The sequence below is a fragment of the Gopherus evgoodei genome, chromosome 3 (genome assembly GCF_007399415.2).
Source record: "Gopherus evgoodei ecotype Sinaloan lineage chromosome 3, rGopEvg1_v1.p, whole genome shotgun sequence".
Taxonomy (NCBI): Eukaryota; Metazoa; Chordata; order Testudines; family Testudinidae; genus Gopherus; species Gopherus evgoodei.
The window spans coordinates 174515791-174533774 of NC_044324.1; the positions used below are offsets into that span (position 1 = coordinate 174515791).

Here is a 17984-nt window from a genome sequence, read left to right on the forward strand (position 1 = left end):
AGAAAAAGGTAAAAATTATCTCGTAAAATCAGGATGGAAAATTCTTTACAGGGTACTCAGATTCATAAGATATGAGGGACTATAATTCCCCCACCCACCCCCCCCCCCCCCCCCCCCCCCCCCCCCCCCCCCCCCCCCCCCCCCCCCCCCCCCCCGGCCTGAGATTCAAAGTTACAGCAAACAGAGGTAAAATCCTTCCAGCAAAAAGACACATTTACAAGTTGAGAAAACAAACATAAGACTAATCCACCTTGCCTGCTATTACTTACTGTTTGGAAACATGAGAGACTGATTCAGAAAGATTGGAGAACCTGGAATGATGTCCCGTTCCTCTCAGTCCCGAGAGCGAACAACGAACAAAACAAACAGCACAAACAAAGACTTCCTCCACCAAGATTTGAAAGTATCTTGTCCCCCTATTGGTCCTCTGGTCAGGTGTCAGCCAGGGTCACTGAGCTGCTTAACCCTTTACTGGTAAAGAGACATTAACCCTTAACTATCTGTTTATGACAGTTAGAAACTAACTGTTCAGACAAAACACTTGTTACTTGCATTATTTACAAAGCTTTCCTTCAGAGAGCAGAAGAGCTAAGTTGATGTGATGACAATGAAAGTGATTTGTCTCCTTTACCTCATTGTTTTTAATAAAGAATGAAGAACTGAGTATCCTGTATCCAGCAGCCGTTGTGACTATTGATGGTTTCAGCCTCTTTCAGTCCCTTCGTGCTTGTCGTAATCAGGTAGCAAGAGGTATGTCTCTGAGAGAAGCTGTCTATTGCTGTGAGTACAGTAGTACTTGTACAGGCAGTCCTTGACTTTACGACATTCGACGAACGGCACTTACGACGTTTCTGGATTGACACCCTAATTTGACTTACGACAATTGGTTTCAACTTTACGATGCTCTGTCCTGCAATGGAGTGGATTGTGGTTCTGAGTTACGTTTTGACTTATGACGCAGTTTTCAGGAACTAATTGTGTCATAAGTCCAAAGACTGCCTGTGCTTACAGAAGTCTGTCTGTTACATTGTATGTTAATACAAAATCATTTAAAAGTCATATTAATTGTATCAGACTGGAGTAGAAGCCAATATGGTTTGTCAGTTTTATACAGGTTATAGTTATGTGAAGGAAAATATTTTTGAGAAATACACTTCCTCAGAACACAGCTTGCTTGAGGATATTGACTGGAGAAGATTTGACTTTCTGGTACACAGCCATCTTAGATGCACCTTATCAATGTTTAGAGGGGTCAGCACAGTGATCACATAGTTATTTTTGTTGAGTATTTTTCCTTTTAGGAAAGGTTTTGAGAGGTGTTGACATCATAACAGTGATTCTGCTGTGGGCAGATGCTCTTCGTATTTTAATGGTTGATATCCTTACACTTTAAGATATGAAAAACCCTGAAGGCTGGTTTAGCTCTTTCTGTGAAGGAAAAATGCTTACTCATTTCAATCTTTTTGACAACCTGTCCTGCTGCTTACCGTGATTTCTTGTATTATTAATTCTTGGGCTAATCCAGGTGTGCTGCACCTTGGGAACTGGTCAGTTTCCTGGGGTTACGGGAGAGCCATCAAAGAATAGAGTGCTGCGTGGAGGGAGGGTTTCTCACTGCTGGGAGATGAATTTAATCAAAAGCTTGCACTGAGTCCTGATTTTGCCTCTTACTGTGCTCCAACTCTGTTGCCTGTTCTCAATCTCTGCCTTGCACCAGGAACCAGTGATAGGGAATGGACACATTGCTAAGCCAGGAGTAGAGAGGAACCATAATGGAGCTGCCAGCATGGGAGCATCAGGAATTATGGGGCCAACAATGTTGTTAGGTTAAGGCTGGGACTGTGCTAGGAGAGGGCTGGTTCCTCTGGGACGCAGGAGAGGAGAGTATTTCCATGCAGGGCAAGGAAGAGTGAAGGCTCCCGTCCATTCAGCTAAGAACTAAGAGTCATTGAACAAGGTCAGGTGCCAATTCAGGCAGTCGCCCTAATGGCCCCACAGACACACCTTGAGACCTTTGTGAAGAAATACACTGAGGACTAGTGTTCCTTTTTATACTGTGTGCCACCAGCCAAGGCAGAGACCCTAATTCTAGCTATAGTCTCTTCCTGCCACCAAAGCTCATAGCCTTTCTGCTACTGTCTGAGAAATTATCACTGTTCACAAATGAGAGCAATTAGATCTAGCCGCACTTTATGCTTGCAATAAAAGCACTCCAGTATCTTTCACATGCTAATTCCTTGCATATGTGTTGTCCTAAGTTTGCAGACAGGTTGAGATGAGAACATTGCTAGCAACTCAAGTCTAACTAAAGCATACTGTTGCATATCCTGTGAATGTGGATCTTTGTAGGATCTGCTTACTTATGTTATGCACAAGACTGTCTCCCATAATGACACTCACTACCAGGAGAAGGACCAACATTGTTCTGGAACTGATAGAGAAACCATTTATTAAACCGTAATTAACTGATAAGATAAACAAATTATCTCCATTAATTTATTTTGGACTTTACAAATATAACTGGATGTTGTGAATGAAATTTTGCCCAGCTAAATTTTAAGTGTCTTAATTTCAGCAAAATGGAAAAATGTTCATATTCTAATTTTGTGCAGCATATCCTTAAATGGGAGGAAGGGATAGCTCAGTGGTTTGAGCATTGGCCTGCTAAACCCAGGGTTGTGAGTTCAATCCTTCAGGGGGCCACTTCAGGATCAGGGGCAAAAATCAGTGCTTGGTTCTGCTAGTGAAGGCAGCAGGCTGGACTCAATGACCCAGGGTCCCTTCCAGTTTAGGAGATAGGTATATCTCCATTATTTAAATTTTTAAATTTTTTTATTTAAAAAAATCTGACAATGCTTCTATGAAAACCTATCGGTAAAGTTATTGTATGTAATGTCTTATTAACCACAATACTAAATGATTTTCCACTGGCATTTCCCTTAATGTTCACTCTGTTGTTACAGACCATATAAAGCATTGTAGCATGACCTGACATGACACAATATTGAAGTTTAAGAAATCTAATGAACTAATAGCTTTTACTTATGTCTCAATTTTATAACAAATTGGCAGCCGCAGCATCGGGCAATGAGAACATACAACCCCACCATTAGCCTATAAGAAGTGGGGTTTGCAAGATGTGGACACCATAGTTGACCATGCCAGTGTGGGTAAGCATTACTGTTTATCTTCAGACATTCAACTGGATGAAACCTCTTTTGTCAGAGCTGTAAGACTAAGGGATTACTATGCGTGTTGGAGTATTGATCTATGGTAACATTTGGATGGAAACACATAGGGCTTAGCTGAAGAAAGTTAAAGAATGAGCTTAAGAGCATCAGAAGGCTTTGATTCCCCCATTAGAAGGGATGAGGAAATAGCGGGTATGTATGGTCTCTGTTCTTCCTTTCTCTTTTGAAAGGGGACAGCCTAATACCGAGTCTGAGTGAGACTGTGTCAGACTCAGTGTCCTCCTGTGTGGTGGATTAAAGGACTGTCTGGCAAGAAGGATAAAAACCAGTGCAGACCTTGCCTGCAGCAGAGGGAGCAGGACACTTAAAGGTTCAGATGACTTATTTCCAGAGGTGACATAGCAGGCCTCTATTCTCTTTCCACACTATGACTTTGGGGATATGAGGATGTTTGCTTGTGTCCAGACCTCCATCACAGACAGGCAGATAGTTGAGGGAGACAGACCAGGCCACCTCTACTTGCCTTTGGAGAAAGGAAGGAGAGAGATGGGCTCTCAAAAAAAAAAACGGAAACCTTTAAAATTTAAAACAAATCGCAAGTAGGTTTTTTTGTTGCATCTACTGGGTTTGTTTGAAATAAAAATGGTCAGTTGATTGCAAATCTTGGTATGTGGCTTCCTAACTAAAATGTATAATCTGTTTTAGATATCCAATAATACAGCTATATATAGTGTGTAAGAAACCAGATGTGAATGAAGTCAGAGCTTGTGTCTTTCTAGAGTTATGATTGTTCAGCCAAGGATGCATGAGTAAACTTGGAATTCAAGAGTCTGAAATACCTGTTTATATTGAGTTTACATGACTTAAGTATTTTTTTGTTTTTTTCCGATTTAGGTATCATGACTCTGTCTCCTTTTGATCAAATGAAGACTGCCTCCAATATAGGTGGTTATAATGCAGCTATAAAGAATAGTCCACCTACTATGTCTCAGTACATTACTGTAGGCTCCAATCCTTTCACTGGTTTCTTTTATGCCCTGGAGGTATGTATATATTATGAAATAGGCATGATAAAAGAATCACTTTGTCCCAAGTAACAGATGAGAGAATTAATATCCTTTTCTTTTTCATATTTTTTTTTAAAAAGGCTATTTTTGAAGAATGCTTCATTTACCCTAGTTTGTGCAGGTTTTTTTCCCCTGCTTCATTTACCCTAGTTTGTGCAGGTTTTTTTCCTTCAGTCTTCAGAATTTACCTATAATTGGGAAAAATTCCTTTGGAATGGTTTCTTTGTGAAATGTGCTCCAGGTTCCTGCCATCCAAGACCTCTTAACTTTTTAAAAAAATCTTAACTAAAAAAAAATTTAATATTAGTTTTGTTAGTTGAGACTTTGTCTTCCATTAACTATTCTTTCATGGTTAAGGAAATAAACTTAAAAATAGATCGCATGTCATAATCCAATTTTCAAATTCTTTTGGATTCTGGAGGTACTTGGCCTTTGACTCCGTTATATCAAGGCACTGGGAGTGTTCTGTAACCTGATGTCCTCTTGCCCCAGTTTATTTTTTACTTATTTGTAGCCATTTTAGTAGAAAATTAAAATTTTTGCTTGCCATGACCCTTTCACAAATATTTATGTACTTTATGTACTCTTTATGTACTGGTAAAAAAAGTCTGGCTATATTTATGTTCCTGTTTATCATCTGTATTTGAACCATACAAGACAGAGTGCAATCTCATTATCTAGATCAACAAGGTAACAAAACCAGAGCAATATCAGAATGTTGATCAGCTAAGTTTTTGAAAAACATTTGTGAGAAAATGTACTTATTTTGGTGTCAATAAGGAACCCAACACCATAGAACCAGCTTGCTCTCCATGAAGCATCGTAGATTGTAGTTTTTAACCTTTACTGTAGCACCATATACTACTAGGTGACCAGAGATTCTCAGTGGGCCTCTGAAACAGCAAGTTGGGACTTGGAGGTGTGGAATGACATCCTTTTAGGGGCATTAAATTGAGATCTTGCTGAACCTCTAGCTTCTTTCATAGTACTGGGCCTTTGTGGCCTATATAGCTGAGATCATCTGTAGTTTTTCTATCTGACTGAAACTATCACATGCTTGTATTGAAAATTAATATGGATGATGTCAAATTTGGCAATATCTCTTTCAAGACTTTGGCTGCAGTGCATTTTTATTTTCATTGCTGGAGTTAGTCAGTGTTTAGCGTGTTTCAGCACTTGAGCTCTCATTATGAGGTGGTAAGAGACATTAAGGAATTATCTTGTTGCTTTTTAAGAATGCTTTTGTTTTTTCCTTCAGGGTAGCACGCAGCCATTGTTGTCTCACGTTGCATTAGCAGTCGCTAGTAAACTGACTTCAGCATTCTTTAATGCTGCCAGGTAATGAAATGCAAAATAAAGTGTGATTTTGATTTAGTTTTAACTTGTGTGTCTTCAGTTGTGCAGTCATTGGCATTCTGATGATCATTTTTTCTGTTGCAAGTGGCTGGCTTGGTTGGAAGAGTAAACATGAAGAAGAGGCTGTCCAAAAGCAGAAACCAAAAGTAGAACCTGCTACCCCTTTAGCTGTGAGGCAAGTTTGACACCTACTCCTCAATTGCTCCAAAGCTCTGTTCCTTGATTGTCTTGAATAGTTTTTGAAAGTGGTAATCTTGTGCTGGGATTTTTTTAAATGTGAGTTTGGTTTCAGTTGATTTAGTTTATATATGGAATTAATTTAATGATCTCTGCTTAACTCTCAGCATGCATTTGTTCAACTCCTCCCTCCCCCCCCCCAAAAAAAAAAGAAAAAAGAAAAAACAAACCCTTGCCTAGTTTAGCAGCAGGAGAATCACTGTTGAGTAGGTTAAGTACTGGAACAGGAGGCCTAAAGTTTCTAATTCAGGTGACTCAACAGAGCGTGTGGAGCAATCTTGTAAATACTCTCACGGTACAAAATGCTTTGCATGCAAGGATGTAAAAGTTCCTTACAATAACGTACAGGCATTATTCTCATTTTACTGTTAGGGAAACTGGAGCACAGAGAAGTGTGACTGCCTAGTGGTCAGAAAAGACAAGCAACAAACTGAAAAATTAAATCCAGTTCTCCGATTCCTAGCCCCGCTCTAAACACTAGGACCATGCTGTGTCTCCAGGTATGCCTGGCTCTTGTCAGCAATAGGAAAGAATCAACAAGATCACCTGTTGCAAAGACTCCTTGCATGCCAAGGCACTAGGGACATTAAACATACTTAGCCTGCTCTCAGAACTTTTACGGGACCTTTCATGTTATATCCGTTTTATATATGATTATAGTGAAACTTCATAAAGTTGCAAGGTCTCAAAGTAAATAAAAGCACAAAAATTTTGTAATAGCAAAATGCTCCTTCTGTTTTGTTACAAAAACAAATCACCCACCCTATGTGACATCCTAGAAAAAAGTATTTCTCGAATCCTGCAAAAGGTACTGTTCTTAATTCTAAGGTAATTAATGTAGTATCTTTTGATATTCGTTTAACTGAGTATTTGATTTCAGGTTTGGACTTCCAGATTCCCGGCGCCATGGTGAAAGCGTATGTCTATCTCCATGTAACATGTTGGCAGCAGTAATGATGACTTTGGAAGAGTTCTTTACTGGATGTTACACGAGGACTGCCATTCGCATGTGGAAAGGTAAATGTTGGAATATATCAATAAACAAATTAGTTTGCTTGGAAATGGCGTGCCTGTTATGTTCAATTTGGCTTAGAATTCTGAGTATTTTGGCCTTATCATGGCATTTATTGTTGTTCTGATTCTCTCAAACCGATTTAATATAAATTCAAGGGTGGCAGAGTTATAGAACCGGACCGTAAAATATTATTGGTGGCATCTCCAGTAAGGGGTTTCATCAACAACCTCAGAAACTGAGTTGTATTGCCTGAATTTCCATTTTCTAGACCTTACCACAGCATGCAGCAGCTGATCCAGCTCTTCTCTTGAAGAGTTTTGAGCTCATTTATTCAAGATTTTATGCAGCTCCAGTTTCTTCTTTGCCTCAGCTGACGAGACGAAGCCGCAGCATTTGGTTCCCCTACCTTATGCTCCACAAACAGGATGAGAAAATCAATAGGAAGGACAGACAGTTCCACATACTTACTGCTTTGTTGCGTCAGTTAGCGTCTCTTGCAGGCTGTTCCAAGCGATCAGTTCATCTCCTGCCCAGCTGTTCTGTGGGAAAGAGGAGATGCAGATGTTGCCATCTCCAAGACTCCAACAGCATCTCAACCAATATTACAACCCCTGGATAGGACTTGTAGAAGAACATTTTTTGTACGCGCACATGCGCATGCACACACACACACACACGCGCCCATCCCCTTTTTATGCCGGACCTGCTTTCTGTGAAGTTTCAAATATCTCTAGTAGTCTGTCCTCCCGCTGCTCTCACAGTGTAAACATAGTATTCCATCCATGTCACTTCTCCCTCTCCACTCAGGGTTATTTTAGCCAGATATACTGGCTTTCCTGAATCAAGTCTACAGAGAAAGCATAGTGGAGTGTCATTTCTCTCCAGACAGGATGTAATTGGCCATGCTGTGGAGAGGTCTAAGAAGGGAAAACCAAAACAGGAGTGAGTCAGGAACAGGCAAAAATCAAATTTGCAAGCAACATTTTCATATTCTTTTGATGCACTGAGCACAAGTACATGCGCTATATCAGGGAACTCCACTAGAACTCAGGGTGGGGTGAGATGGGGTGAAGGAACCTTTTATTTCCACAGTCCCCCCAGGCTGCTTAGCTTCTCTATTAAGCTACCGTGCATAATGGTTGCAGTCTCCTGTATCTCCTGTGCATTCCTTTCCCCCAGTAGTTTGCGTTTATCTGGTGCTTCTCATTAGTCAGATATACACGTTCCCATTTTTCTCTTCTGTGTTACTGATCTTTCATGTTACCTTTAACACCTTTCCATGATCAAATTTTGGTTTTGTTTTGTTTGTTTTTTTTTTTACTATCTTTATTTTTTTTCACTTGAATAAGCATTACTAAACAAACAGTTTGGTCTGCCAGGTTTCCCAGCATTTACAGCAAGTTCTTTAAATCTATTTATTAATAAAGGGTGGTGTAGCCACACGTGCTCCTCGCGCTTTCTATACCTCTCTCTATCTTCCCCCTCCAAGTCCTTTTGTTGTAAATTGCTAACAAATGTTTAACAACTGAATGTTTGCATGCGTTTTCTGTTGAGACAAGCACATGGTAAGGAGATAGTCAACTGAAATCATACTTTACTTTTCTCTTATTCCACAAACACTTCAGAAAACTTACAATTAAATTATACTTCAGTTTAAAACTTGTTTTATGTGCTAATTGTAATGTGGCTTGGGAGGGTTTGTTGATGTCACTTGTGTGTGTTAAATCCCACATACAATCCTGGTGACTTGATCACGTTTACACTGTCTGGGAAGACATCCCATTTCTATGTCAGCAGAGCTTGGTTTGTGGGGAAAAAAGAAATTGGTCCAATCAATGTGTTAGAGAAGTAAATGAGAGTAATTGTATGCAGGTTGGGAAAGGGCACTTATATACTGTTAAAGAGCATTTAGGTAGTCACAAGACAAATTTTTGGTGAGGGTACAATAGCCTTCCACCCAATCCTTATATAAACCTTGTTCCAGGAGTAGGCATTTTTCAATTGTGTGTTTGTATAAACTAGTTGACTAATTCTTGTCCTTTTCTACAAAGGATATCGTGATGCACAAATTGGTTGGATTCAGACTGTAGAAGACCTTCATGAAAGAGAAGCTGAAAGATGGATTTTTCTCCTTTTGGAAGTACCGAAGTCCAAGTAGGTGGCTCAATTTCTTGTGATCTATGCTCCAAGAAGAGGAATCCTGGAAGTATGGAGCACCTCAACAAGGACCCCGAGTTGGTGCCTTCAATGTGGGGAAACACTGTAGGTAAGAAATGCTTAGCAAAGGGGTCAGCAGCCTTTCAGAAGTGGTGTGCCGAGTCTTCATTTATTCACTCTAATTAAGGTTTGCCGTGCCATTAATACATTTTAACATTTTTAGAAGGTCTCTTTCTATAAGTTTACAATATATTAACTATTGTTGTATGTAAAGTAAATAAGGTTTTAAAAATGTTTAAGAAGCTTCATTAAAATTAAATTAAAGTGCAGAGCCCCCCAGACCGGTGGCCAGGACCCGGGCAGTGTGAGTGCCACTGAAAATCAGCTCGCGTGTCGCCTTCGGCTCCCGTGCCATAGGTTGCTTACCCCTGGCTTAGCATCTTGACATGTTGACAAGTACGCTGTGCTAGTGGGGTAAATAAGTGTGTAATAAACATTTTCCTGCCTCTCAGGCAGTCTTATTCCAATGCCCACAATGACGAGTGCTAGTAGACTGTTTTTGAATTGCTGACTATGCCTCTGATACCTGTTTGAATGCAGTGCAGAGTGCTTTTGTTTATGAACGAAGATGTTTCCTTTTTTCTCTCCACTGCTAACCCCCCCCAACTAATCTTTGCTGGCATAGATCACTAATTAGATGTTCTGATGTTTTTCATTAGTTGTGCTGGGCCCTGGTTGCGTGAAATTCTTGCTTGTGTCTTATATAAAAATGCATTTTGGTAATTTCAGTGTTCATTGTCATGGCCATATCTCTGTGTGTGTTTCAGGTTGCTGTATCCTGCTATAAAATAATGGGTTTAAACAATATGACTAGTCAAGGTTGGCAGTCTCAGACTTACCAGATCTGTCTTGTTGATCCAGTGTCTGGAAGCATAAAAACTGTTCATGTACCTTTCCATTTAGCACTAAGGTAAAGTTAGCTGCGTTTTATATAATAATCTACCTTAACCTGTGTCTTCTTAAAGGAAATCTTTTGATAAGTGTTTTTAGTTCCAGAGGACCAGAATTTGCGATTTTTTTTTCCCATGCTGAGTAGCGCATTACTCCAAGAGTAGTCTCTCGCACTTGTGTGGCGTAAAGTATATTCAGTGTGAGTAATGATGGCGGAATCTGGCCCTTGGAAAATGAAATGTCAGATTATTTTATATGACTTAATACTTGAGTTTTAGAATAACTAGTAACTGTTCTAATTTCATGTCAGAGTGACAAAAAATGCTTTCACCAATGATGTAATTCAAAAGTAACAAACATAAAGTTTGCAGACAGAACTTTTTCACTGAATATTTCAGTGTGTGTTTATATGAGATATTTAAAAATCTTTTTCAGTGATAAAAAGAGTGAACGAGCAAAAGATATGCATCTATTGAAGAAGTTAAGTGCTTTACTCAAAGCAAAACCTCAAATCTGGGTAAGTTTCTCCTAAATGTTTATTTCTTAATGTCTCACCTACTGAATCACACAATATGCATCCTGTATTCCTAGTGTATGTGTATATCATACATTAACATCTGTAGAATTTTCCACCTTAATGTTCGATAGGTGTAAATGAATTTGTTTGCATATGAAAAGAGATCTGCAAACTTACTATTCAAATTTATGTAAAAATCAGGTTAGAATTGTGCTGAGTGTTTAACAAAACTAGATTAAGGAGAGCTTTCTGTTCATGTTAATTTTTTTTATACAGGTTTGCAAAGTCCTAGATAAATCTCAAATTATCTGCCATGTAGTCTGCTGGGGATGTTGTATTCACTATGAACTCCACTGCTGTCTGATCATGGGGTGCAAATAAGCCTTGTTTGTTTTTTTTAAACAGTGTTCAGTACAGTTATGAATTTCTTAATCCTATTTTTACCAAGAACAAAAAACCCAGCAATGCTGGAGATGTGCTGTATCTGGGGAGTGTTGTGGGGCAGGCAATACTTTCTCTTGAAGGGTTCAGTAGTGTATGTGATGTGAGCGGCAGCAGCTGACTAGCTCAGTGGATCTGGATTGACTCAGGTCGCCTGGTAGGACAAGGTTCAGTTGTATTAAAAGTGAGGTTCTCCCACAGGGCAGGGTAAAATTAGCTTGGAAGGCTTCTAGTGCATGCTGTCATGAATTATGCCATGATTTTTGCAAATAGTCTGTATATTTTTAAAAGGTTCCTTGGGTGAAATCCACTCTTGAACAAAGAGCCAGCACAAGCCCAGTTCACCAGTTAAGTCCTAATTGAGTTCTATTTTGAGTGCTTAAATGGTGCATAGCGTCCATGCTTGCCATCTGCATGGGGTAGGAGGGATTTCACCTTTTGTGCATAGACAGTCTTGTTTCTATATGTAATTTTTTTTTTCTTACAAAAGAGGCAAATCTGGAATGATACATGCCTCTCAATTTCTGAGAGACAAGGTGGTTGAGGTAATATCTATTATTGGACCAACTGCTGTTACTTCTGATATTACCTCACCCATCTTGTATGTCTCATCCTGGGACCAACACAGCTACAACTACAACGTTGCAAACAGTCGGTGTGAGTTTTTCCAAGTTAATGGTGGCAGTTAGTCCAGTCATGTCAAACCAAACAATTAAAATGTAAATAAGTGTACATCTTCACTGTGGGCAGAATGACTTGCTTTTCAAGCATATTTTCTGTGTTGAAAATATGAATTAATGACTTGATCATCTTTGTTGCAGACATGGTTGAAGCTGAAGCAAAGGAATTAATTCTTGATATTAAATACCCTGCTACAAAAAAACAGGTGAATATTGAGAGAGGGAGTTTCAATCTCGGAAAGAATGTCATGTGATCAGACTTGGGTATAAAGCCTTTGTCTTTCCCAATTTTCATAACAATTCTGTCCATGGTTTCTCATTGACAAAGCTTAAGTTCTTGCTTTACAGAATTGCTTATTTTATTTTTTCTATAACGTAGTACACAGAAGTCTTGTTGATTTGTGACTTCACTGCAGGATCCATTTGTGCTGTAAAGGGTAAAAACTTTACAGTGCAAATGTGTGTAGTGGAAATAGTAACTAAAAAATACTTCGATTTGTATTGTTATGAGCTTCCTTAAACGCTTCGACAGTAATATGAAGCAAAGGAATGGAAATACTTCATTTTGTTTAAATTTCTGCTCACAGGCTTTGGAAAGCATATTGGCAAGTGAACGTGTACCACTCTCCGCTCTCTCAAACATCACTCAGACATTGATGGACACCTTAAAAAACCAGGGTAAGTGGAAGGTGATTTTGTAATTACGCAGACCACAATCTTTCCCTGGTGTGGCTTGAAGCGAGACTACTGCTGTGAGGCCGGGAGAATATCTGTTATGGGTATTCAGTGCTTCATCAAGCTTGGTCTGTTTGGCTTTTCTGCCAGATAGAGTAAGAAGTTCCTTTTGTAGAGTTTTTTCCCCCCTGCCTGTATCAGCTTGCTAGTGAGCACCCCCTCCAGCACTTGCCATGTATCTGTAATGCAAGAATTACTTCAGTATATTTTTGAAATCTGTGATGGGTTGAATGAGTCCATGCATTATGTATATTTTGTAAATGCAAGAAACATAAACTGCTTTCATATAAGTGCAAATATAGATTAACACAAACACACACCCATCCATAGGTATATTCCTGTCCTATATGTTTACATACATTGACTTGCAAATAATTCTATCATATCTTTCAGCATCTTCACCAAGGTTCTATTTTGTATATATTAGTAAAATAAACTGGGCTCAATTCCTACTCCTTCCATCCTGCAGTAATCCTGTTGTATAGGACAGGAGCCTCCACAAAGTTCTACCTTATAGAGCTCCCTTTTCAGTTTTCCCCCTTCTTTAGGAAGGAAATTAGGGTCTGGCTTCTTTAACCCTTCAAATTTTTGGATTCACTGAAGGCACTGAACCAGAGGTTTTGTGCCATTGATATGGTTGTAGAGCTACCTGCTGCTTCCTTTCTCCTCCTTGTTGGCAGCATGGCTTCACTGGTCTTGCACGTCTAGGTCTTTCTAAACGAGGGGCTGTATCCACAGCTTCCCTTAAGGGTAGGTTTCTCAGGCCAAAGAAGTGCATTTGTTCAAAATTCTGATAGATGGAGGAGGGTGAAATAACCCAACATAATTCCTCCCTTGAAACTATTGAAATGCTTCTTGCATTTGGATTCCATTGTTTTGGGGGGCATGACTAGGTCTTGAGGGATGGAGCAAGAGAAGAGTCTGTCTCTGGGAAATCACCTTCAGACGGGTAGCAAACTTTCCAGCATAAGATAATATTCATCCTGTTGTTGTTTTGTGTGGACTCCATTTCACACTGTGGGGAGGAGCAGCTGAGCCCTTGGCAGTGTAGTTCACAGCAGATGTATTACTGCAGGAGGTACACAGAGGCCCTGAGTAAACAGAATTTGCCTGTGGATCCCAGAATGCTTGTGGGTTGGGAGGGCCTGTCCCTGGCCACTTTTGTAGTGAGGGATCCATCCATCCATCTCCCCCCCCCCCACCCCAATGATGTGGTAGTCTGTGTAACTTCAGAGCTGTGGAATGAAATAGAAGTTTTTCCATTGACTTTAATGGGGCAGGATTTCACCCTTGGAGTGTTCTGCCCAACTTTGACCTGCCTTGATCAGGGCAAGATCTGGCTTTAAATAGCTAGTGTATCCACTCAAATATGAAGTCCTAAAAATACAGATTCTTATGAGAAACTCGTTTTCACAATGAGTTGGAAAATTTATACCTCCATTTTCATTTTGTATTTATTGAGTCCTCTTTGTTAGCTTATGTGTGCTTTATGCTCTGTCCCCTCCTTTTCCATCTGCACTCTGTTCCCTGCCTGGTCACAGTAAAGAACAAATTTGGCTGAAGTCCCTGCCTCCTAGTTTGGCTATGTATCTGCCAGTAATACTGTGGCTAAATGTATATTCTGAACCAGATGATGGACTGTATGAATGCTATTATTGTGAGGAAAAGGTCAATTGATTAGCTGAACCAAACTGTTCAGGCTTCCTTTTTGGTTCCAGGATTTTTAATAGCAGAGGATCTGAGAAACGGCTGAGCTTCATAGAGAGAAAATTGTACACTGGGAATTCATTTGAGTGCACAAATGGTTTGTTCAGAGACAAATATGTGTACAGAAAAGTCAGTTTAGAATCTTTGGTTTATGTCCTTTAACGTCAGGTAAATTAATTTATCATTAAATATGATACTGGGTCTGTTGCAGGTATTGCTTAGCTAATGATATTCTTAAGATTGGTTTCCCACATATGCAGATTAAGAAAGTAGGGAGACAAGGTGGGTGAGGTAATATCTTTAATTGGACCAACTTCTGGTAGTGAGATAGACAAGCTTTCAAGCTCACACAGAGCTCTTCTTCAGGTCTGGGAAACGTACACTGTATGTCACAGCTGAATACAAGGTGGATGAGATTACTTAGCATAAGTAAACAGATTTCACGCGACCATTTAAGGTGAAGTAAGAAGGTAGACATACATCAAATGACATATTTTTTGTTACCTAATCCCATTGTGTAGATTCAGTATCTTGTTCTTCAGTTTAGGCTTTAGCAGGTAGAAAACAAACTGAGTGAGTTTGCATGCTGCATTAATAACTCAACAGCCTAGAAAGTCCTAACTGCAGATGTTGACATCTGTTTTGGGCGTTCTTGTAACTGACTGCTTCTGCACTTGTTTTGAAATTGCAGGAACCGTTATGCAAATTTTACTGAGATGTTGAATTGTGTGTTTCATGTTGCTTCACAAATGTGAGTTACCATATAAACTGAAAAATAGCCTCCCTTAATTTGGTGTTTCCATTGTGCCTTTCAGTTTTTCACAAAAGTTGAGCTGTGAATATGCTCTTTTCATCTGATAAAAAAGAAAAAGAGAGCACTTAATTTTTTAGTCAAATTAACTATTACTATGTTGAGGTATTAGTGCTTTTTAAAATTCTAAATTCTGGGTTGATATCAATTGCATACGTGTTCTCTGGCTGCCATAGTTTTTCTAGTTGTTTTCCCAAACTCTGAAGAATTACAAATATCAGGGGATTTCTACTGATTTTTGTTAACATGGTTTCTGTTTTATCACTGAAAAACAAGAATTCCCATTGTGCTGCCTCAATTTTAGTCAATTGGAAACTTTATTTGCAGCTTTTTATTATGGAATTTATCATATTCACATATTGGCAGCATAAGAGAGACTAAAATTCACGGAGCATTGTCGTTTGCAAGGTACATGCAACTTGTGTTTGCTTTTAAAATAATTATTACTTGAGGATTGCAATCTATAGCATCCTGCATTTCCCTGATTTTTACATGCTAATGCACAAGAAATCCTCTAAAGTAGCCTTGTGTTCAGTGTCCCATGCAGCCCTTTTCTTGTTAAAAATAAGCCTGATACCCTTTTTGTTTTTGGGCAAAAATCATCCTTGCTTTAACTTGCCATGGATTAAACATCATCTCCTGAGCAACAGTGCGTCGAAAACATTACACTGGAATATATGTCATCTAACTCCTTTATAAGAGTTTAATGAAGCTACAAAGAACATTTCGCTGCTCCAGTTCACATATGCATTCAGACTAATGTGCATCTTTATTTCTCTCTCTCCAGAGTTTTTGTGTGTTGATGAAGGGTTGCTCCAGTTTTGTGCAAATAAGTTAAAGCTGCTGCATCTATATGAGTCAGTCAGCAAACTGAATTCTTTGAGCGTGCAGCCAAGCACTCCGCTCTCTGATAATGTAAGTAATGTCAAAACTTCTTTCTGTGAAAGAATTAACCATTTAACAGGTAGATTAAATGGAAAATTACTAGGGCTGTCAAGCAATTAAAAAAAATGAATCCCGCTGTTAAACAATAATAGAATACCATTTATTAAAATATTTTTGATGTTTTCCACACTTTCAAATATATTGATTTCAGTTACAACACACAATACAAAGTGTACAGTGCTCACTGTCTATATTTTATTACAAATATTTGCACTGTAAAAAAGAAACAAAAGAAATAATATTTTTCAGTTCCCTTAATACAAGTACTGTAGTGCAATCTCTTTATCATGTAAGTTGAACTTACAAATATAGAATTGTGTACAAAATAACTGCTCTCAAAAATAAAACAATGTAAAAACTTTAAAGCCTACAAGTCCACTCAGTCCAACTTCTTGTTCAGTCAATTGCTAAGACAAACAAATTCATTTACATTTGTGGGAGATAATGTTGCCCACTTCTTATTTACAGTGTCACCTGAAAGTGAGAACAGGTGATTGCATAGCACTATAGTAGGCGGAGTTACAAGATATTTATGTGCCAGATATGTTAAACGTTCATATGCCCCTTCATGCTTTGACCACCATTCCAGGGCATATGCGTCCATGCTGATGACAGGTTCTGCTCGATAATGATCCAAAGCAGTGCGGACTGATGCATGTTCATGTTCATTTTCATCATTTAAGTCAGATGCCACCAGCAGCAGGTTGATTTTTCTATTATGGTGGTTCAGGTTCTGTAGTTTCCACATCGAAGTGTTGCTCTTTTAAGACTTCTGAAAGCATGCTCCACACCTCATCCCTCTTAGATTTTTGGAAGGCAGTTAATCGAATACTATAGCTATCTTTGGAAATCTCACATTGGTACCATCTTTGCATTTTGTGAAATCTGCAGTGAAAGTGTTCTTAAAATGAACATGTGCTGCATCATCATCTGAGACTTCTGTAACATGAATTATATAGCAGAATGTGGGTAAAACAGAGATGAGGAGACATACAATTCTCCTCCAAGGAGTTCAGTCACAAATTTAATTAACACATTTTTTTAATGAGTATCATCAGCATGGAAGCATGTCCTCTGGAATGGCAGCCGAAGCATGAAGGAGCATATCTGTCACATAAATATCTTGCAACTCCGCCTACAAAAGTGCCATGCGATCGCCTGTTCTCACTCTCAGGTGATGTAAATAAGAAGCAGGCAGCCTTATTGACTGTAAATGTAAACAGACTTGTTAGTCTTAGTCATTGGCTGAACAAGAAGTAGGATGAAGTTGACTTTTAGGTGCTGAAGTTTTACACTGTTATTTTTGAGTGCAGTTATATAATAAACAAAATCTACATTTGTCAGTTGCACTTTTATGATAGCGATTGCATTACAGTACTTGTATGAGGTAAATTGAAAAATACTATGTTTTGTTTACAAATATTTCCACTGTGAAAATGATGATAAAAGATAATATAAAGTGAGCACTGTACGCTTGGTATTCTGTGTTGTAACTGAAATCAATATATTTGAAAATGTACAAAAACATCCTAAAATATTTAATACATTTCAGTTGGTATTCTGTTATTGTTTAACAGTTCGGTTAAAACTATGATTAATTGCAATTTTTTTTATTGTGATTAATTTTTTTCATTAATCACGTGAGTTAACTGTGATTAAATTAGAGCATGAGCTTTCGTGGGTGAATACCCACTTCCTCAGATGCAAGTAATGACAATATATATCTCCAGATCAGTGGCACTGCTATGGGCACCCGCATGGCCCCACAATATGCCAATATCTTCATGGCCGACCTGGAACAACGCTTCCTCAGCTCTCGTCCACTCACACCCCTTCTCTATCTACGCTACATTGATGACATCTTCATCATCTGGACCCATGGGAAGGAGACTCTCTGGAAAAATTCCACCATGATTTCAACAGCTTCCACCCCACCATCAACCTCAGCCTGGACCAATCTGCACGGGAGGTCCACTTTCTTGACACCACGGTGCAAATAAGTGATGGTCACATTAACACCACCCTATATCGGAAACCCACCGACCGCTATGCCTACCTTCATGCCTCCAGCTTCCATCCCGGGCACATCACACGATCCATTGTCTACAGCCAAGCACTGAGGTACAACCGCATCTGCTCTAACCCCTCAGACAGAGACCAACACCTACAAAATC

General features: G+C 39.1%; 1 protein-coding gene across 1 annotated transcript in view; it reads left to right on the forward strand.

The window, feature by feature from the left end:
- Nucleotides 1–17984, forward strand: part of LOC115649425 (rab3 GTPase-activating protein non-catalytic subunit-like) — a 57925-nt gene that overhangs the window by 519 nt on the left and 39422 nt on the right. The window contains 16 exon segments of the mRNA XM_030558365.1: nucleotides 651–750; nucleotides 3073–3099; nucleotides 3102–3170; nucleotides 4086–4234; nucleotides 5517–5596; nucleotides 5700–5789; nucleotides 6732–6868; nucleotides 8918–9084; nucleotides 9086–9132; nucleotides 9851–9861; nucleotides 9864–9993; nucleotides 10410–10471; nucleotides 10474–10491; nucleotides 11754–11818; nucleotides 12200–12290; nucleotides 15653–15780. Of these exon segments, the coding sequence (XP_030414225.1) occupies nucleotides 651–750; nucleotides 3073–3099; nucleotides 3102–3170; nucleotides 4086–4234; nucleotides 5517–5596; nucleotides 5700–5789; nucleotides 6732–6868; nucleotides 8918–9084; nucleotides 9086–9132; nucleotides 9851–9861; nucleotides 9864–9993; nucleotides 10410–10471; nucleotides 10474–10491; nucleotides 11754–11818; nucleotides 12200–12290; nucleotides 15653–15780 (1371 nt within the window).